We start from the raw sequence: 22,050 nt of genomic DNA, 5'->3' as shown, positions 1-22,050 counted from the left end.
GATTTTCTCGTATGTTCCAGAATGGATTATCTCCATTGCACATGGCCACACAAGGGGATCACTTAAACTGTGTCCAGCTTCTCCTCCAGCATAACGTGCCCGTGGATGATGTCACCAATGACTATCTGACTGCCCTACATGTGGCTGCCCACTGTGGCCATTACAAAGTCGCCAAGGTTCTCTTGGACAAGAAAGCCAACCCCAATGCCAAAGCCCTGGTGAGTGGCTCTGTCAACAATCCAGCCTCCATTGTCCTGCTGACAACACACCATCTCTGTATGTGAAGGGATTGCTTTTGAGGAGGTACAAATGGAACATCCAAATACATAAAGTGTACTTTTCACCTACTTTTTCAAGTATCCTTCTGGGAAATCTATAAAACCTTCTATTTCTGACATGAACAAGGCTAATAGGGTTAAAATATTAACCTCTTCATAGTTACAATAGTGATTCTCTTATACAAATGAAACTCAAAGACTATACAAGTATAAAAAGACTGAAGTGGTCAATCTGATATTACTGTAGGTAAAGTTACAATTTTGTGAATTAAGTTTTTTCTGAGATCTAAAAACATGAGGCAAAAGTGATCAAAAAACTTAAACATAAGAGGTCTAGGAATTTGTGAGCTAAAATTTTCTGTTAACCATGTAAGTTAATGAACTATTGCTTACTGGTACAGATCAAAATTTTGATCTCATGTGTAGTCTTAACTCCTAAAAATGATTTGCTTTTTTAACCCTTAGCTCTGTAGTATAGTTTGGTTTTCTCAGCAAGATTCCATTTGTTGTCCTGGAAAAATTAACAGTCTCAATTTAGTAAGCTGTTTAAATTTAGTTCGGAAGAAGCACCCATGTTTGGGAAAACATAGGTCACCAACTTTCAGGGCAAACACTTGAGTTTACCAGTAGTTTTGAGGTAAAGGCTGTCATCCAATCAACCACTTGAGGAGGGGTCTGTGCCCCTTTCCAGCTGGTGTGGGCACCCTGACTGAACGGATCCACACACCTCTGGTGCTCTGCCGACTCGGAAGTTCCCAGTGGGCAGAAAAGAATGAAGAAAGAGGAGCTCTCGAGCCCCAGGCAGCTTCATGGCCATAGTAATTCTAAAAGTTTTTATCAGAGCAGCATTTTAAGAGCTTTTGACTTGCCCAGTATGTCAAACATGTCTTTGAATTCTGAGACAGGACAAAATGAAATTAGCAGCCATGACTCATTTTTCCATATAAGAAAAACAGCCTTAAAAACAGGGTGTGGGCTCTCACTCTCATTTTCCTCTGGCTCTGAAGATTTTACAACATATGAAGGTTGTAGCCAGTCATCCTGGGATGGACTGTGGCCAGGTAAATGGTCTCAGAACATCCATGGAAGCACTTGCAGTGACTTCGACCTAAGCGCTTATAGTGGACCCTGATATTTTATAGTTCTCTATGGCAACTAAAATATGCTCTTTGGTCTCAGTTATCAGGCAGTACAATTTGGTAGGTAATTTATTAAAAAGCAGAGGTTTTTATTAGATTAAATATTAAAACAAATGATCCAAATAATGTCGGGTTGTTTAACTTTCTGCTTCCTTGGAATAAGCACCTACTTGAATCTTAAAGCTGAAAGGAATGAAAACATTCTAGAACTGGTCTTGTAGTTGCCCTGAAATGTAACAGAACAGTCAGAATAGGCATTGGTGAAGTTTTAGCTTTGTGGACAAGTGTCTGGGCCAGTTGCTTTTAGTCTGCATTTGAAATGAGGTAGAGGAGGGATATATAGTATTCGGAAGAGTGAATTCCAAAATAAAATAATCTAAACAAATAGTATGACCATTCTGCCTTAGCTCCTGGGAGACTGTGACAAAAAAATTCACTTTCTGTTCATGATTGCCAGTGCACCTTGGGTTCCTAGGGCCAGCTAAACCACTTGTGCTTCCAAAAAAGAATCTATGTTCTGTTTAGCCCCTGTTGTTTCTGTTTATTTCTAAATCTTTATAGAACATCACTTTAGCAGAACAATAAATAAACAATAAAATAAACAATAAAATAAACAATAAAATATAGAACAATATTTTACCACACAGTATAGAACTGGATTTTGATGTAAAGTAGTCAAGTAGAAATGTGTCTTTGTTGCTTGCAGAATGGCTTTACCCCTCTTCATATTGCCTGCAAGAAGAATCGAATTAAAGTAATGGAACTCCTTCTGAAACACGGTGCATCCATCCAAGCTGTAACCGAGGTGAGCGTAGTAGGATTTCTGGGATTTTCCAGGTTCTTAAAGTACAGCCTCGACAGCCAGAGTCCCAGTGTCATCCCCAACGACCAGCTAGCTTTGCTGTGCACGATTGCCCCAGACTCCTCTCTGAGCCTTTCCCCCAAGGGGCTGCCAGTCCTGAGGAGAGCAGACAGGAGTGTGGGAGGGTTAGTGCAGACACATCTCCATGACTCGAAGCATAACCCAAAACACAGGCTTCATGCTCAACTGTGAGTGGCACCATCACTGAAAGCATAATTTATATGAAATCCTATGCTGCTTCTTCTCTAGTGGTGATTTTTTTGCCCCTCATGTGTTTTTTGGTGTTTTGTGGTGTTTTTTTTTGTTGTCAGCATTAGCTGATGCTGCTGGCATCTAGTGGGTAGAGGCCCAAGATGCTACTAAACATTTTACAATGTCCCACCTCCTACGTCAAAGAATTATCTAGCTGAAAATGCCAAGTGTGCCAAGATTGAGAAACCCTGCAGAACATAACCTCTGTGTGTTTGTAAACTGAGGACTATTCTCTATAAAAACTCAGAGCTAATGAAACACAAAGTTGCTGAAGTTAGTAAAGAAGTAGCCCTGTGTTTCTTTTGTACAAACCGACACAGGACTCAGAGAAAGGATCCATGAGGATCAAGGCTGAACCTTCAACACAGCAAAGCAAGCTTGACATCTACCCCCCAGACTCATGCCATCCCCCAGCCGCCCCAGCACACTGGTCTCCGTGGATTCTAGCCATTGTCAGTTGCCTAAACTGGACACCCTTTTGCTCACCTCCGTATCTCTGAACCTTCCATGTGTCACACCCCCTTTGCAAGGCTAATCCTGCATATCCTTCAGGACCAGATCTGGGGTCACCTTCTCTAGGAAACCTCCCCTCACCTTCTGGCCTGGTCTAGGAGCTTCTCCCTGGAACTATCTATCACCTCTTCCTGTGAATATTTCCATCAAAGCACTTTTCCAGCTGGTTTACTTATGACTCAGCTATCCCTTTGCCCCCTGGAAACTGCAGGCTCCTTCAAGGCAGGCCTGAGTCTGACTGGTGTTTTATATATCCACAACACCCGCCCCATAATAGATCATCCAGTAAAGGTTTGTTGAATACATCAATCGACATAGGCTTTGAAGCAAACATAAAAATTTAGATATAGTCTAGTGATTATTGCTTTACCTCAGTCCCTTATCTGCAAATGAAAAATCTCCCTTGATTTATAACACTCATAATTTTAAAAATATTAAATGGTTTAAAGTATTAATACTGTTTTACCCTTTTATCAGTCTTATGGCTTCATGATAGGCATCCTGTTGTTTTAATTATAAGACAAGTTCATTTTCAATGTAAAGATTAGAATGGGCTCTGAAATAGAAATAGATTTTTGACCGATGTTAGAATGAGTGTTCAGGGACGTCAGCGAGTGAGAAGTTTCCTGTGCCAGCCCTATGCTCCCAAAGAGCTGTGAAGGGGCGAGGGCTCGGCCTTGCACACGTTCTGATGACTCCCTCTGCTGATGGAAAAAAGGCTCCACTTGTAACAAAATTCTTTTCCCCGTTTCCCTCATTTCTCACTGAAGTCTGGGCAGCCATAATTTTTCCTCTTCTGTCTTTTACCGCCCTTTTATTGTATAGAATTCTTTTCTCTTTTTTTTTTTGACATTTTTCAAATTTCTGTTGAGATTAGTTGTCTCCTCTCTTTTTTTTTTTTAAAAAAATCAGATTAGCTTTTCTAGCCTTAAATAATTTAACCAAATTATGATATTTGTGTTGTAGTAGAATTAAATTCTGAAAAAATTTAAAATGGAATAATTTTATATAAAAAGCACAAGGGTTATGGGGGCATGTTTGTAGAATTTGAAGCAAACATAAATATTTAGGTCTAGTCTAGTGACCATTATAAGTGCCTTAATTATATAACCTTAATTGATAATCATAAATTAAAAAAATAATTGAAACTGTGAATGGTAGTTCGCTCATTTATTAGAAGGATGGCTTAGTGTTCTTTCATGTATCATATAATCAATTTATCATATAATCATGTATCATGATTCATGTATCATGTATCATATAATCAATTTATTCTGCATGCATGGGAATTCTTTTTGAAAACCACAATAGGATTTGAAATAAAAGTCAACTTTTTACTTATGTGTATTTAATCACATGTACCCCCCCCACACACACACACATGCACACACACATAGTCATAAAGATAAGGAAGTTTTAATAGCAAAGGGAAAAAAAACTTCAAGTTATTTTTCTCTAAATGTTTTTCATAGATCTATATAAAATACGTGAAAGAAATTTTTTTAATGGATATGACATAGGCTTTTCATAATCGCTGAGCTTCCTTTAGGGAAATAATGATTATGTATTGATATATTTGCCTTATAGAATCTGTGACGTAGTGGTGAATGTCTAGATGTCTTCCGATCTAATCAATAAACCGGTCATCTTAAAATGGATAGATGGGTGGCAGATAGGTAAGGAGGCAAAACCTTTTTTTTGTATGAGCTGACAAACCAGCGTTTCCCTCTTTCCCCCGCAGTCGGGCCTTACCCCAATCCATGTTGCTGCCTTTATGGGGCATGTAAGTATCGTATCCCAGCTAATGCATCATGGAGCTTCACCGAACACCACCAACGTGGTGAGTACCCTTTCAGCAGAGAAGGTCCAGTTGTGAGTATTTAAGAAACTGACAAAATTGCTCTTGTCTACTTTTTTTGGTTTTAAGTAAGTTAATTACAATATTTATTTCCCATTTTTTAATTTGACTACGTAAAAGAAAAGAATTTGAAAATAACTGTGGTTTCTTTTACTTCAAAGGCAAGATTCATTCAAACACTAGCTGGTTACTAATCGTTAGTGCATATGGACTATGTAAAAGCTGGATATTATGCTTTTAAAAATAAAGTTTTTATAGAGGGGAAATTTTTTTTCAATAGAATAATTAAGTGTTGCATGTTGAAAAGGTGGTTCAAACACTATCATTATCATGATTTGTAGTAACTTCAAAGTAATTTCTCTGGGGTGTGCTTGACCATGTTATAGCAAACCCATGGAATTCAGTTCATTATCAGATAATGTTGTTTTCCTACACTAAACATCACTCTGCAGAACCATGAGACTCACTTCAGAGTTAATATCAGAGGAGTAACTTAGTACCCTAGATCTGTATGTGGCATTTAACATTGTTTCACAGTATTTTAACTATGACATCATAATAATATTAGCACACCAGACCCCAAGCATAAGAACACTATTTGGACTCATAAGCACCAAAGAAGAGAAAATAAGAGAAGCAACACAGTGGCACAGAAAGGGCCAGCCGTGAGGTTCTGCATGCTGATCCTGAGGGCTGCACCTCCAACAATGCTCTCTGTCATCCAGCAGCCAGAATCAGCACATCCACAAGGTAGAAACAGACCAGCTTCTCAGCTGAAATATAGTCTTTCCTGGTACTAATACCAGGGAGAGAATGTTTTCCTTCACATACAAAACACTGGGTAATATGGCAAACTACATCCTCAGGGACTTCTCTGGTAAACACATTAACATGTTTTGTGTGAAATATATCTTTGTTTACCTTTTCATTGAGGTGGGTGTCCCATGGATCAAAGCTCAATTTCTAAAAGCAGTGTTTACATGGGCATCACTTGTGTGAGAGAATATATTAGATTTTTATCTAATATATTAAAAAAAACGCTTTTTACGTTTCTGTTTATCCATGTCTTCTGTATTGTTTTCATTTTTTCTTTGTTAAATAAACGATTAGATAATCTGAAATAAATCTTCTTGGTGAAATGGAGGGGCAGGTGGGAGGAGTTTGATGGCAAGGAAAATGACTCCTTGGGATAATGCCCAAAGACCGGGACGCTGACCTGTTGAGATAAAGCAGGGAATACAAACAAATAGCCAACAAGCCAAGTCTGTCTTTCAGGTGTGTCTCTATTGCCCATGAAGCATTGTGGTTTTGTTTTATTTTCAGTTTTGATTTTGTGGTCAACATTTAAGTGTACACAAATATCCAGACAGTCTCTGCTTTGGAAAAATATGAACGTGTGGTGTGATACAGCTGGCAACTTGCACAGCTACCACAGCAACCTGCAGATGTCAAGGAACGGCCTCCCTCGGGCAAGGCTGGGGCTCTTCTCCCTGAGCACGCCCCACCTGCCCTCTTCACTCATTTACCCTCCTTTTTGGCTCCTGTGAACATTGGCCTTTCAACAGCCAGTGAGGCCACAAAAAGGTTATTGAACAACACTTCTGATGCTGCTAATGCCTAGGCTCCCCAGGGTTACACCAAAGTTCTTCCATCATGGATCAGGTTCCCGTGAAATTCTCTTGTATTTTATTTCCTATCTTTCCTAGTTGTCAATAAGGAAGTGATTGAGACTACTTTTTACTTAAAATGAAACCTACATTATAAGTTTTATGCAAATAAAATATGCCACTCTCCTTCAGAGCTGCAGTTAATCGACTGACTTCTTTTCCCCAGAGAGGAGAAACAGCGCTGCACATGGCGGCTCGGTCTGGGCAAGCCGAAGTCGTGCGGTATCTGGTGCAAGACGGAGCTCAGGTAGAAGCCAAAGCTAAGGTATGTGCAGTACGTGAAAGTGTTTGCTACTGAGGGAAAAACACTTGATCTTAATAAAGTCTTTAAACATATGCATGCTCTCATCTAAGAACACTTTTTTTAAAGTAGTGACCAACCTCCAGCGAATAGTCTCTGCCCAAGTGATATTATGAAAATCTCTTCCCTGCACACTTCTCCATTCAGTTATTTAACAGAATTAAATAGAACAGGCACTTTGTGCCAGAAAGAACTCTGTGTCCTCAGCACATTGCTAGTCGTGAACGGATAGGAACGACCCTAGGCTTGGTGCAGTGTTCCCTGTAGACAAGGGCTTAGGTACAAAGCTTCCAGAACAAGCACGATTTGGAAGCATAATTGAGCTCTCGTGGTTGACTTAAATGTCAGCCGTAGCAGCCACAAAAGGAAAAAGGAAGTTTTTACTTTTTCTCCACAAGCTGTGAAGCCATAAACCCTGAGACTTGGATCAGGGTTGCTTCAGGAATCCTCCTTTACGTAGAAAAAGAACTTGAGGGTTAAATTTGAATGCTGCATTCTCTGACTGGTTTTTAGCCTCCGGAAGAAACCCTAGTACCTGTCACTATTAGGGATGAGTAGTTGATCTGGTTATCAAAATGGCAGTTCAGATCAGGAGTTGTACACAAAAATGCCTTAATTTTACCTACATTTAATTTTAACCTACAATATATAAACGAATTTATTTGCTATTTATTTACATGGTCTGTAGTTATTATTTTGGGGTTAAGTAGAGAGAAAACATGTGTGAATCAATATAAATATAGAATATTTCTAGACTTATAATTTTCTCCCAGTGTACTCAGCTATCTCGCCCGTATCTAATTAGATCATAATTATTTTTTTATCAACATCTATCAAGGCTTTCCAAAACTTTCAACTTAGTATTTTTAGGAAAAAAAAAAGCCTTTCCTTTCATACTCATGTTTTACCTGTTAATATATGGTTTAATTGTATAATTAATTAGTACAAATATAGTAGAAATTAGTAAGGTAACTAGAGCAAATGTACTACTGTGGGAATAAACACAACTGAGTCTTTGTAAGCATAAGATCCGCAGGTGGATACAAAGGTTGTAACATTCTAAGCAGCAGACCACAAGCCTCTACTGTTTAGTGTAGTGTGGCTCCAGTTGGTGGACTTTACAGAGGATCTAGAAACAAAGGTCTGCAAATTTTTTCTGCAAAAGGCCGAATAATATTTTATGCTTTGTGGGATGCGCCAATGCTATCACAGCTGCTCAACTCTGTGGTTGTAGGGCAAAAGCAGCCACAGACAATACATAAGAAAATGGGCATGACTGTGTTCCAATAAAACTTTATTTACAAACACAGGTAGCGACTGGATTTGGCCCCTGGATTGTAATTTTCAGACCCTCGATCTAGATAATATTAGTTGATCCACTGAATCAGTTAAGTGGCATGGTTAATGGATTACAAGAAACCTCACATTTTTTAGTGTTGTTGTAACATATTAATCATTGTGTCAAAGGAATGATTCTACCCAGAAACTGAAATTAAGGATAAGATTTATATTTATCCATTTGTTAAGGAGGCAAGGCAGTATGAATCATTGTTGAGAGCCTAACTTCTTCAGCCAGGCTGTCTGAACCTTGGTGAACCTTGGTCCACCATTTACTAGCTGGGTAACATTAGGCAAGTTAATTAACACCTCTGGGCCTCATTTCCTTTTCTAGTTTCCTCATATAGAAATTAGAGTAGCGATAGTTGCAATTCAGAGAATGGTCGTAATGATTAATGAAGTAATAGGGGTAGAGTACTTAGAACAGAGCCTGGGACATGTAAGTGCTCAGTACATGTTTAGTAGTGGTCATGGCAGTAGTAGAGTTTAATGAGATTTTCCTTTGGCAACTATCATTTTCTATTTTCAGTATTCCTTTTTCCTTGGGGCATCTCTAATTCTTCTTGTGCTTCCTCCTAATAACATAGTAGGAAGTTTTGACCTTGCTTTTGACCTCTTGGTTTGCCCTTGACCCTCATCCTACTTACCTTTCCAAAGCAGTGTCCTGTGCTGCACTCTCTTCTCTCTACCTTCCAAAGTATTTACCTGAATTTTTTCACATTCCAGTAGGAGATTTCTCTCTAGAGGACCACCATAGGGCTCTTTTGCCAAATGAGAAATATATGCCCCTCCTACTTGTGTATAAGGCCCTCAGGGTGCAGGACTCTGTGAGTGCCTCATGCCTTTGGGTGAATTGTAATAAGATGCCCCTCCATTATAGGCAGTTACAGCCTGTGCCACGATGCATGACTTGGCAAGCAGAGGTCACACTGGCTTTCATCCCCCATCAGCCCCGTTGGCTGGGAGCTGTTGTGCAGGTATTCCTGTGCAACCCCTTACTGCCCTTCCCCCTCAGCTTTTGACTGTGAGAAGGCAATATCAATAAAATAATTCATTCCATATGAGTACATAATAACTGATGGAGGTATAATATCCCTCCAAGTATTAGAGTTTTACCTGGGTACATTTCCTTATCTCCCCCGAAAGGAGTCATTAGAGGTTAAAAGCTGATAAAGTATGGCAGGTAGTAGTGGGGATAATTTATAGATAGAACTGTCTTTCACACTTTCATACTAATAGGTTAGTAGAAGTGTATTTAAGGAGCTTGGATCCTCCATCTCCACCTTTCCGAACCCTGAGATTCTTTTTAGCATTGAATCAAAGAGTTGCACGTGGCCTCTGATACCAAGCAGTTTGTTGAATGTTTCACACCCATACCATTGTTTTCTCAGCTGATCAGTCTTGCATTTCTGCCTTGCCATTTAGGATGACCAAACCCCACTCCACATTTCTGCCCGTCTGGGGAAGGCAGATATAGTACAACAGCTGTTGCAGCAAGGAGCGTCTCCAAATGCAGCCACGACTTCTGGGTACACCCCACTCCACCTTTCAGCCCGAGAAGGGCATGAGGACGTAGCCGCATTCCTTTTGGATCATGGCGCGTCTTTATCTATAACAACAAAGGTATGAAAGGTAGTCTTGGAATTCTGCTTTGTCCCCCAATATACATCTTCCTTAAAATTCCTTTGTACCTATTCTCGGTAGCAGGTACAAAGGCCATATAACATCATCTATACTTGAGATCCCAGGATGGTCATAAGCATGGGGAGCGTAGTTTAGGGTGTGTGTGTGTCTGTGTGTCTGGCTGTCTGACTTAAGTGTCTCAGTACATTATCTTCTAATGAAAACTCATTGATATCTAGAGTCAGATATTTCTTGCAAGCTATTCGACAGATTTAAAAGGTGGTTTAAAAACACAACGAAAAGATTCCTCTTGCTGAGGCCATGTATACAAACTACTTTATTATCAAAGCTTAGTTGATTGACACTTTTATAATACTTTCAAATCAGGAGATTAATTTTTCTTAGGTTATTTTTGTTTGTTGTTCTTGTTATGGTTTGATTTTTACCTCAACTCTGATACCTTAGAGTAATAATATTCCGCACAGTTGCAGAATGCAAAATTTAGAGCTCATTTTTCTTATGATATTAAGTGTAATAGGAAGATGAATTGCCCTCCAGCATGTCTTAGAAAGCTAGAAATCGTGTTGCACTCTCTTATCTGGATGCAGAGAAGCAGCATTAATGTGTTATCAATGCACAGGATAATTACACGTACTTGGAAAACTATCAGAAAAAAATTATGACTACCTCAAACTCCACCCCCTGTGATTCTTTAGGCTCTTCAGTAGGTTTGAGATATAAGTTCTTGGATCTCATTCAATGTGTTAAACAGTAATGGGTGATGGTATTTTGAGTACCTTGGCCCTTCTACCAAGCCATCTGCCCATTAACTCTCGTTGGCTTTAATGTCGTGAGGTCAAATGTGTTGATGACCCTCTTGTCCCAGTCTCATGTATGGGACCCACTCTAATTGTGGGTGCTGATGACTGCTTGATACCCAGATCCTCGTAGGAGTTGGAAGCAAGGGAGATTAGCTACTCAACCTCAGTATCCAACTCTACATGTTTTTTGGGGCTAGAACCGTGTGTTATTATTCATTTCCCCTGTGTGGTGGCTAAGGTGCAAGAATCTCTGACTCCTAGTCCTGAAGACTGGAACAAACATAAAGATATGTGTATGCACACAGAAATGGCAAAAAGGGAAGAGAAAGGCTGAGATTATGGGAGGTCCAGACCTGCCCTGGATTTTTCCAAGCCCTCCAAATCAGAATCGCACCTGAGACTCTGGAACCTATTCCTCTCACAATGTGAAATCCCAAGATGGCATTAGAATAAGCTCTAGATACAGATCTCCAACTTCATCCTGGGCAGATACCTAATTAGTCCCAGAATTAGTGGTATGTTGTGGCTCAGTCAGCAGAGGGAGAAAGATGAAATATCCTGCTCTTTCTTGTTGGTAAGGGGACTCCTTAACTGTTATCTACCAGTCGTGGTCCTTCAATGCAGGCTTAACCTGTTCTTCATCACTAGAATAATTCATGAGTTCCAAAAAAAACAATGCCTTTATGTCATTTCTATTTTTCATTATTTTTATGTTTCTTTTTTTCAGAAAGGATTTACTCCCCTTCATGTGGCAGCAAAATATGGGAAGCTTGAAGTAGCCAATCTCCTGCTACAGAAAAGTGCATCTCCAGATGCTTCTGGGAAGGTATGAGGTCATTGGCCACTTTTACGATAATAAAACAAGCACTTGCTAATATTCACCAACAGCCACCTAAATTATAACTGAACCATAATTAAGTCTTATAGGATGAAGAACACCTCATTAAAAAGGATGCTGGGTCCAAGTATTGCGGAAACTAGAATGTAAATTATACTTTGTGTTGTATCCAATCTAATCACATCTCGTAAATCTAAGCCTCTAATGTTAAGACACTTTTGACACTGGTTGTTGTTTCTGCACGTGTTTTCAGAGCGGGCTAACTCCACTGCATGTAGCTGCACATTATGATAATCAGAAAGTGGCCCTTCTGCTTTTGGACCAAGGAGCCTCACCTCATGCGGCTGCAAAGGTACCTGTAATTCGACAGCGTGAGGACGCTGACAGGCAGTGTCCATCAGTCTCTATACGCATTTCTACTTTTGCATCATCCCTAGCCCCCTTCTAATTTAGGCACCACTTAAAAATCACAGAGATACAAGCCTTAGAAAATCGGTGCCTTCAGCTCTTTAGTCAGCTCATGTGGTAGATGCTCAATAAATATTTGTCAGTTGATTTTCCTTGAAAATCTAGAACATCCTAGAGCCTGGGGAAGAAACAAAGTTAAAGTACTCTTTAGACCAGATTCAAAACATAAGCATAGCTTGAGGGCATAAGAAAGTTCTGATCTGTCAAAGTTATAAAATGTGTTACATTTGCCCCTACCATAAAACATTGCCTTTGAGTTATTTGTTTAATAAAATAAGTTGGGAGGTTATACTTATGTACTTTTATTATTGCTAAGGAGAGTATTATTATTGTTAAGGCATTTTTGACCAGTAGACAACCTAGGTTTCTCAGAAAAGACATGCAGTAATAAGAGAGTATGGGACTCTCTTATTACTCTGGTGTCCTTATTTGAGAGACGAATCATAAAGAGTGTATTGAAAAATAGGTTAATAGAGTGCTGTTGGTTTAGTAAGTTATCTGTTGTTGAGCACATGGCTATGATCAAAGAACAAAGGAATGATACAATCCACAATTTAAATGCTGTCTGGTTCTTTTATTAAATACTATTGGTCGATGCATCCCTAATGCTTTTTCTATCTTTGTTTTACTCTTTCATTTTGGGGCAGCTACAGTACTCTCCTTTAGTGTTTAGGTCAGACCTCTTGTGCACACAGATCAATGAACTTCATCTGTTCTATACTACTTTGGCTACTTAAGGAGAGCAAGTTTTAGATACCTTCTCCATTTAGAGACTATGTTATCTTCGACAGGTATTTCTGAGAACCTCTTTTTCTGTATTTCTCAAATATCTGCTGCCCTATCCTTCCCAGAATTCTACCAAGTGAAATCTATAATTCAAAATCAAGCACCCAAATTTGTGTTTTCATCTAAATGATGCTCCCCCACCCACACTAATTTCTGATCCTGACAAATATTCTTTCTAACAAAAAGCCATAGCCATACCTTGATTTTTGAGAAAACTATCTTAAAAAAAAAAAGACTAGCAGCATTATTCACAATAGCCAAAAGGTGGGAGCAACCCAAGTATCCTTTAAAGGGTAACTGTATAAACAAAATGTAGATTATTCATACAAAGGAATGTTTTTCAGCCTTAGGAAGGAAGGAAATTCTGACACATGCTACAACATGGATGAACCTCAAAGACATGCTAAATGAAATAAACCAATCACACAAAAGGACAAATATTGTGTGATGTCACTTATATAGAGACAGAAAGTAGAATACTACATACCAGGGGCTGAGGGGAGGAGGAAATGGGGAGTTAGTGTTTAATGGATACAGTTTCATTTTGGAGCTGGATGCTGCTATTGGTTGGAGAACAATGTGAATTTACTTTATGTTAAAAAATAATTAAATGGTAAGTTTTATGTTATGTATATTTTACCACAATTTTACAAATGACAACAAATTTTTAATGAAATTTAATGCTTGTCCATTTCGTTCCAGTTTATTTTAATATCCCTTTGAGCCTGGGCCATTTTTCTTATAAATAACCCCAGGTTGTTGGTAGACAACCGATAAATAATTAATAAATGAACTATTTATTTCTCACATGAGAAGAATAATTTTGACATAACTAGTGACAAGCAGTTTAAAATTAACAAGAGTTATAAAATAACAAATACAACAAAAGGAATCCAGTCCACTTTTTCATCCTCAAATAACTCTTAAACAGGTCAATAGTTGATGTATTTGTAGTAGACTTTTCTAATTTTATATTCGTAGAACAAGACTTTGTATTCCTGGCTTTGTATCTATAAACCATCTTCGACAAGCAGTTCTTGAACTAATTCCTTATAACTGCCCTATGTCCTAAGGCATATTTTTTACAGTCTGTCGAACACAACCTTTTTTAATAGGACATTAATTCTCATTCCCATAGCACAAAATTGCCTCCATAAGAGCCTCAGTTGTGCCATTTCTTCCACTTGTCCAACGATGCCTCCTTTCTGTGGCAGGGATCCTGGTCAGGAGCTTTTTATAGACTTTGATCCTGAGCACAGGCACTTTTATTAGGAATTGGCTTCATCTGCTAGAAAAAAAGAGCTGGCTACGGTGGTTTAAACTGATGAGCCTCTAGTTTTCTCATCTCATATACAGCCAGGAGGTAGGCAGTTCAGATTCCTTTTGAAGCAACAGGCAAGAAAGAAAGTCAGCCAATAGGGTATTTCTGAAAGCTTCACCTGCCATCTCTTGTTACATCTCATTGGCCTCTTCTTTCTGCAAGGGAAGCTGGGAAATGTAGTTTTTCATCTGGGCACAATGCCAAAGTTTCATTTATTAAAGAAGGAGAGAGAATAGATAGAGAGTTGGCATGTAGCCTCCTTTACTCCAAGGAGCTCAGGCATTTCTGAATTCTGGCAGTGGTGAGAAATGAGGAATAAGGGCTCAACTGGGCATGATTAGCATATGTATATAACCACGGTGCCCTCAGTATTAACTCTTCCTTAATTCTCATTTTTGGTTCTTAGAGAATACGATGTTTTTTTCTTACCCTTTCTTCTCTTGCCAACCTACTTTCTTATACATGTCCTAGAAATATGATGTGATTTTAGGTAATGGGGGCTTCTGTAATCCATTTTAACCTGATCTGTTTCCTGAGGCAGATACCGTGCTGGAAAGAGGATTGTGTTGAGTTCATGTATAACCTGGGCACTAACTGTGGAAGTGATAGTGAGCCTTATTTGTCTTCCATAAAATGTGCAATATATCTATTGATATGGATCAGTTGAGATTGTGAAAGTTCTTAGAAAAAATATAAAGTATGGTATAAATACATTATTTTTGATAATTTAAAATTACATTTGCTTTTGTTTTCATCTTGGCACTTTGGACAAAGTACCTGTCCTCTATATCAGGAGGAAAAATATTAAGATAATTCTACAGTTGAATCTATCACTATTTGATTTCTCTTATCATAAATGCATCTTTCTCCTTTAATGTGGCAAGTAATCATTTTATTTTCCAGAAATTAGAAATAAGTAAGGAACTTTAGAAAATTTCATTATAGGTCTCAAGATGAACTATTTGTTTATTATTTGAAATATTTCTAAGTCTTTCTGAGATTAACTTTCCATTCTAAAATAATACCGTGATTTGTTTCCCCCTTGTTTTTTGCCTTTTGTATCTCCGGTTAGGGAGCTAGAGTAAACTCGTTAGTGATAACAAGTAACTTGTTGGAATTGGCATGCATTAGAGACATTACAGCTTCTCTTGATATCGTTTTGTAGACCCTAGGATCTTTTCATGGAATTAGAAGTAATTAGAGAAGATTGTTACATCTAAGAGGATACCAGTCTGCCTGTAGGTTTGAGAAGTGACCAACTTTCAGGTTATATTGGTAGCAAAAGCAACAGAAACAAAAATAAGATGCATGATAAGAAGCTAAACTCTGACTTTATCTTGCCTTTATTACTCTAATTAGCTAGTATTAGATTTGTTAACTAATCAGATTTCTTATTTTAGCATTGCTTTGTGAATTTTCCTTTTTATGCAGGGGTAGGGATGGTGGTAAAACAGCTCACCCCTTTCTCCCACCCAGGGTAGAGTTGGGCTCAGTCCAAAGGTCTTGTTTCTGAAGGTGGTCTCTGATGGGTGTGTCAGCACAGGGCCAGATGCTTCCCAGGTCAGCTGGGGTTTCCAGATGGCAACAGGTCAAAACTAAAAATAAGGATAAAAATCTTCTACCCCGGTTCATCTCGTTTGGTAGAGGCTGCTTTCAGAAGAGTCTGGAAGTGGCATCTCCACTTTCATGGGTTGGTACTCAACAAGTTAAGTCCTTTTCTACAGTCAGTTATAGACAGAGTGTTTATCGAGTAAGAAATGCTAGTGACAAGTATCAGTGTTAACTGCAATAAGCTGGCCAATCAGTGGGGCAGCAGCCTAACTGCCTTCTATGTTGTTTCTGATGCATCCATGTGGCTTGGAAAGATTGTGAATGATCCATTGTCTGGATTTGGATCATGTTCTCAAATATAAAATCCTTGGATTCTCTTTTTTTTCTCTAAATTTTCTTATATATATGTAAAAAGTTAGTCTACTTTTTATTGACATGTTTTATATAGTCAGATTCATGTCCATGTCAGAGTGTAATCATGCATTTCTGTTAAATGGCCATGAGCCAGGACCAGGTCCCCTAAGGCAGGGAACCTTTCTTTCTCAAGGCAAAGGACTCTGAAGGCTCCTGAGGCACAGCTAATTAATAATTTGTCAAAGGAATTTTGGCTACCTCTAGCATTAAGGAAGGGTCAGACAAGAGAGGGATATGAAAGCTCTAGTAAGCTTGACTTAAATTCCCAGGATTCTCTAGTCATTGGGAGATATTGTAGATACAAAGACAAATACAACATAATACATGCCTTCCTTAAATTTGTATTTTAGTATGAGGAGGTATATGAATAAACAAAAATAATAATAAACATTACTAAATATCTAATATAGCCACTAAATATCTCCAATACTTTGGAGTCAGTAAATAGGGGAACAGATGTAGAAGCGGGGAAGTAAAAGACTTCACGAAGGTATAACCTTTGAGCTAAATCTTCATTTGACAGATGCTGGCCCAGAGGGCACGTTGGAAGAAAGCATTCTTGATAGAGTAGGCAAGGCCGAAACATGAGTTGTATGTTGTCTTGGGAATGAGTACAGCTGAAGCACAGCATAGAGACTGGAGTTTTGTGACATAGTCAATCAGAGGGGCAAATAGGGGTAGATTATAGCATCTTGATTACCATGAAAATTAAAAATTTCCATTTGTAAGCCATAGATGGCCATCAAAGGGCTTTTCAAGTGGTTAATGGCTCTAACAATAGGAATGTCACATGCCTCAGTGGTACCGTATTGTTTGTTGTTTCCAAGTTTTTATCTCATCCCCAATTTAAATGAAACAAATAATTATTGGGCACCTACTAACATAATTACCTATAAGAGAAAGCTCTATAGTCCTTTCGTAAAATCGATGGTACTCTGACTCTCTTTCATTAAACCATTTATAAGTATTCTGTTTTTCCCTAGTTAGGTGTGGGGACGTGAAGGCACCACACTACTGGCACTGCTTGATTTACCAGTGTTTGCTTACTTAATCAAAAGTCAACCATCAAAAAAAAAAAAAAAATCACTGGAAAAGGAGGCCCGCTATTTGAAAATGCACTGCACACATTTTTATCTTGTTACTGGACATTTGACTAAGTAATTCATGTTGACAGAATGGTTATACACCACTGCACATCGCTGCCAAAAAGAACCAGATGGACATAGCGACAACTCTGCTGGAATATGGTGCTGATGCAAATGCAGTTACCCGGCAAGGAATTGCTTCTGTCCATCTTGCAGCTCAGGAAGGACATGTGGACATGGTGTCACTACTCCTCAGCAGAAATGCCAACGTGAACCTGAGCAATAAGGTAACCTTTTTCTTTCTCTACAAAGCAGACAACACAACAAAATTCCACCTCTCAGAAAGGTCACCAGGTAGTCATGAAAAGTTTGGGTCAGATAGAATGTGCAAAGTGTAATATTGCAAGAAGATGTTTACCAACGTGTTATTTATCATGGCAATAACTTGGAAGCAATCCGTTTAAACAATGAGAATATAGGTCAGTACAACTGAGAAGCATATAGTCATAAAAAGGAAGTTCACAAAGTTTTTCTACAAACATGAAGTTTTGTTATAATGTTAATTCAAAGAGCAATGTTGTTACCTCACCAGAATGTAGCAAGTAAGAAGTTATAAATTGTAGACTGTTGATTCATTCCACAAACATTTTTGGGGTGCCTACTCCTTGCTTATCCCAATTTAAGTCCTAAGTTAAAAAAGAAACTAGAAAATGAACTCTGCCTTCCCAGAGTTCATTTTAATAACAGAAATTTAGAGTAGCTATTTTATTCAGTAGATTGGAAAGGTTGTTAGCTTATATGTCTAGTCTTTGTATGTAAACTGGCAGTTCCAAGGAATTTGTAAAGACTTCCCAAAATTCTTCAAACTCCCCTGTCCTCATGTGACATTCCTATTGTTAGCGAAGAAAGTACCAGAGCTTTGTGAAGCAAAGTGAAAATCCAGCCCACAATTGACCAAAGAGATGATGTTACTGTGTATACTGCAGTATCATTGCCTGTATTAGAGAATTAGGGTTCGCTCACTGCTTCTTAATACTTGAGTCTGAGATCTGCCGAAAACATGGGACAGATGTTTCTGAGTCTTCAGATAACACAAAACCCTGCAAGAATGCCCCACATTCTTGACATCCAAACTCCCCAGCATTTAGCTTCTCCTCTACCAACTACTGCTGGCACAGCTATGGCATTTCTCAACTGTGGCTCATGCTAGAGTTTCAACACAGGAATAGTTTTATAGTGACAGATAACAAGTAATTTAATTATTTTTAACATATGTGACCTGTGTTTTAGAATCACAGAGGGTAATGAATCCTAAAGCTGACTCTTCCTCGATGTGTAATTTGGGCAGGTTATGTGAGCTCTCTGAGCTTCAGTTTCATCCTCTAGTAAATAAAGACAATATTTACTTCACAGAGATGTCATGAGGATTAACTAGATACCATTCAGCACCTTATTCTAAGTAGAAAAAAAATAGTTGTATTAATTTTGGACTTTGCACAATTTGGGGAGAAAAGATTATTCTATGCTAATCTGAATCCCTAAAGTTGTAATTTAACAAATTCTATAGACCAAAAGACCAGGGAAACCTTTTTCTTTTTTTCCAGTGTTAATATCTTCAAAATCTTTTTGATCATTACAGAGCAAACACATCTGTCATTTTTTTCTGATGTACCAATTTGATTTTCTCATATCTTCCTTTTTAAACGTTTCCTTCAGGAATGCATGTCTCAGCATTAATGGGAATCACAAAGCAATTTCAGATAATCATTATAATCAGAATTTGTTTGAGCTTTTGAACTTCCTGAGTTTCATATACCAATATATAAACCAGCATTATAATAGTTTGCTGCAAAATTCAACTTATCTAAATGAGATAGAGAACCCGCCCTTCTCAAATTGAAGCACATTCTGGCATCTACTAGAGTGTATTTTCTCTTGTGAGCCCAGAATAGTGTCTCGTTAATGCTCCCAGAGACAATTAGACCTCAACAATTGGTTAACAAGTTAACATTTTCAGTAGGTTTGATACCAAAGTACAATGTGACTGACTTTTTTCTTTTCTATCAAATCCTCCAGTCAAGTAGTTACAATATATATCCGATCTTGAATTCACCTTTAAATCATGGAATATTTTTAGGTTGAAATACTTTAGAAAGAATTTGTCCATGTTTGCTGTAGTGGACTGGACATTAACGAGGTAATTCTGAAACCAAAAGACATACATGGTAAACCAAAGAAACCTGGAAATTTTCAGCCACCTTTCTGAATATATATGTAAGCAGAGATAGTTCCAAGGATATTTTAAAGAGCCAATCAGCCGGCTTGCCATTAGCACGTGGTACCTAAAGAACTATCAAAACTTCACAGCACCTGGAAACTTTAGTACAAGGGCGTTTGTAAATCTTTGCTTCCTTTCTCAGCTGTCATTTTCTGTATAAAGTATTAAATAAGCCTCGGTGTTAAAACAGATTACCAGCAGTACTTTATTATTCAATAAGAAACTCCGACAGTTTTTCCTGAGCTGCCGGAGTTTTAAACATTAGTTACCATCCTCCACTTCTTTCCCACCTTTCCACTTAACACTAGACTTTTTTCCTTGCTAAAAAATAAATATTAAAAGAAAAATTTACCTTTCGTGAAAACTTGTTAAATACTCTGCTGTTTTCACTTATGTCTTGTCTTGCTGGTAATCAGCAGTACTTTTAAGAAAAAGATCAACCTGTCACTGCTAGTGTCCGATTGGCTTTGATTTTGCTTTTGATGTTGTTGTTTTCTCACTTGGGTTTGCAGACCACAAGCAGCTAGGTTTCTTTGTTAAATGGACAGACTATATTAAACAGAGCTGTTGCTATTCTGAGTTGGTGGTATTATCTATATTCCAAATATGCCATTTTTAAAATGAACGATGGTCAAAACCATTTAACAGATAACTTCTGAATTCAAAAACGCTGTTTTAACCATTACTTTATTTAAAAAAAACTTTAACTAAAATTATGAATATAAAATAAAATTTTATTTATTTATTGTTTTACCTAAAATATATTTGTTTTTTCCTTCTGATTTAATCAATTGGCAGATGAATTAAAAGCTAGATACTAGACACTGGTTATATAGAGATTAAACATACAATATTTGCCTCAACAAGCTCACAGTGGTATGAGGAAGACCTACATGAAAACAGTTTAAATGCAGGATTGTGATGCTCTTCATAGAGCAGGTGTGAACATAAATGTAACAGTGAGGCCCTTTGTGAGATGGGGGAGAAGGAAGCCTGAGAAGGTTGGAAATGCTCTGTCACAGGTGGAATGGATAACGCACAGCATCCATGCACATAGATGAGGAACACAAAAGAGTAGGGCATGTGCCAGAACCCACTATCAACCTTTGCCACTCAGCAAAGTGTCTTTAGAGTTCTGAAAAGTCTCAAGCTTAGAATAGGTGACCATGATACTTTCACAAAATATTATGGCTGAAAATATTTGTTTCCTCTAAAGTAGAATTTAGTACATTGTTCTACAGTTATGTCAGTGTTTGGGTGGTGCCATTTTGGCCCTGGCTTATTTTTCTTGGATTTTAAGTGAAAGCATCAGTCCTCCTTTCCATATTTCCCCTTTATTCAGTTTGAGCGAGCTTCCTCCAGAATTCTATAAACATTAAAAAGTCAAGAGCAAATTACTCTTCCTGAGCCTCTAATTTCTTTGACAGCATAGCAACCCATAAGTAAATAATGTGCAGCATCTAGAGAGTTTGAACCCTTTCTGATGCTGCTCTTGATTCACTTCTTTTCTCTGAAAACTAGGACAGGCTGATGTTTTCATTGCACAGATGCAAAGAGCAGAGACAGAAAACCTCCAGATATTAACTTCTGTGCTCATAATGGATGAAAGAAAAAAATCTAGAAGCCCTTACACCAAGTCACTTTCTCTTAATTATTATTTATTAAAAAAAAAAAATACAACACTAAAGATTTTCAAACCAGGGCACAGTCTTCGTGATTTTTTTTTTCTTGGCCATAAGAACAACCATATAGCTTGCATATTCAGTGGTATAGTCAATTTCAAATATTCAGTCTCGTTAAAACCACACACCATCTGAATGACCCGGGAATTCTCCTGATATAGCATTCACATTAAATTTCACAGGCCATCTTTCTTACCCAGAAACAACATACCGAAAATATGTACCAGGTTTGGGGTATTAATATTTAATGGAGAAAATATCATCAACTTATATCAATATTCAGTTTATAAATTATTTTTATTTTAACATTTTTGGTAAAGCCAGTACCACTGGCAACATATTAAAACTGCATAATTTTGGAAAAAGTATTCTTTTAAGCTGACACTGAAGTATGTAGGGAGAAATGGTATAATGTCTGTCATTTGCTTTCAAATACAACACAAAGAAAAAAACGAAAGGGAACTAGGGTTGGAAGAAACAAATGTAGGAAAACTTTGATAACTGCTAAGTCTGTGATGAGTACCCAGAGTTCAGTTCATTGCCTCCACTTTTGAGTATGTTTGAAATTTTTCATCAAGCGTGGAGGTAACAATGTTGCTGTAGTGCTAGTATGTAAACTTATTCTATAGATTTTTTAACATAGAAATTCTAGGCTTGCTCTCCTAGAATTTGTAAATTGTTTCTCAAGCATGCCTGTGTGTACTATTGTTTCTCAAGCATGCCTGTGTGTACTATATTCCTGACTGTACTCTCGATTGTTTTGCAGAGTGGCCTGACTCCACTCCATTTGGCTGCGCAAGAAGACAGAGTAAATGTGGCTGAAGTCCTCGTAAACCAAGGGGCACATGTGGATGCCCAGACAAAGGTATACAAATAGGATGTGCCTATACAAAGTGTCATTTGGTGACCCTTGTTTGGAGCAAGTACAATTTGATAGGGGAAAGAACAAATTCTCCATTAATTCTTTTATACAAA

At 38.0% G+C, this 22,050-nt stretch overlaps 1 protein-coding gene across 1 annotated transcript in view; it reads left to right on the top strand.

Moving 5' to 3' along the window:
• Positions 1-22,050, top strand: part of ANK3 (ankyrin 3) — a 596,679-nt gene that overhangs the window by 449,997 nt on the left and 124,632 nt on the right. The window contains exons 11-19 of the mRNA XM_011370216.2: positions 21-218; positions 2,124-2,222; positions 4,786-4,884; positions 6,736-6,834; positions 9,634-9,831; positions 11,380-11,478; positions 11,744-11,842; positions 17,205-17,402; positions 21,842-21,940. Of these exons, the coding sequence (XP_011368518.1) occupies positions 21-218; positions 2,124-2,222; positions 4,786-4,884; positions 6,736-6,834; positions 9,634-9,831; positions 11,380-11,478; positions 11,744-11,842; positions 17,205-17,402; positions 21,842-21,940 (1,188 nt within the window). The remainder of the gene's footprint in view (positions 1-20; positions 219-2,123; positions 2,223-4,785; positions 4,885-6,735; positions 6,835-9,633; positions 9,832-11,379; positions 11,479-11,743; positions 11,843-17,204; positions 17,403-21,841; positions 21,941-22,050) is intronic.

The sequence above is a fragment of the Pteropus vampyrus genome, unplaced genomic scaffold, assembly GCF_000151845.1.
Source record: "Pteropus vampyrus isolate Shadow unplaced genomic scaffold, Pvam_2.0 Scaffold165, whole genome shotgun sequence".
Taxonomy (NCBI): Eukaryota; Metazoa; Chordata; class Mammalia; order Chiroptera; family Pteropodidae; genus Pteropus; species Pteropus vampyrus.
The sequence above is the reverse complement of the archived record's forward strand: the minus strand, read 5'-3'. Positions and strand labels throughout refer to the sequence as shown.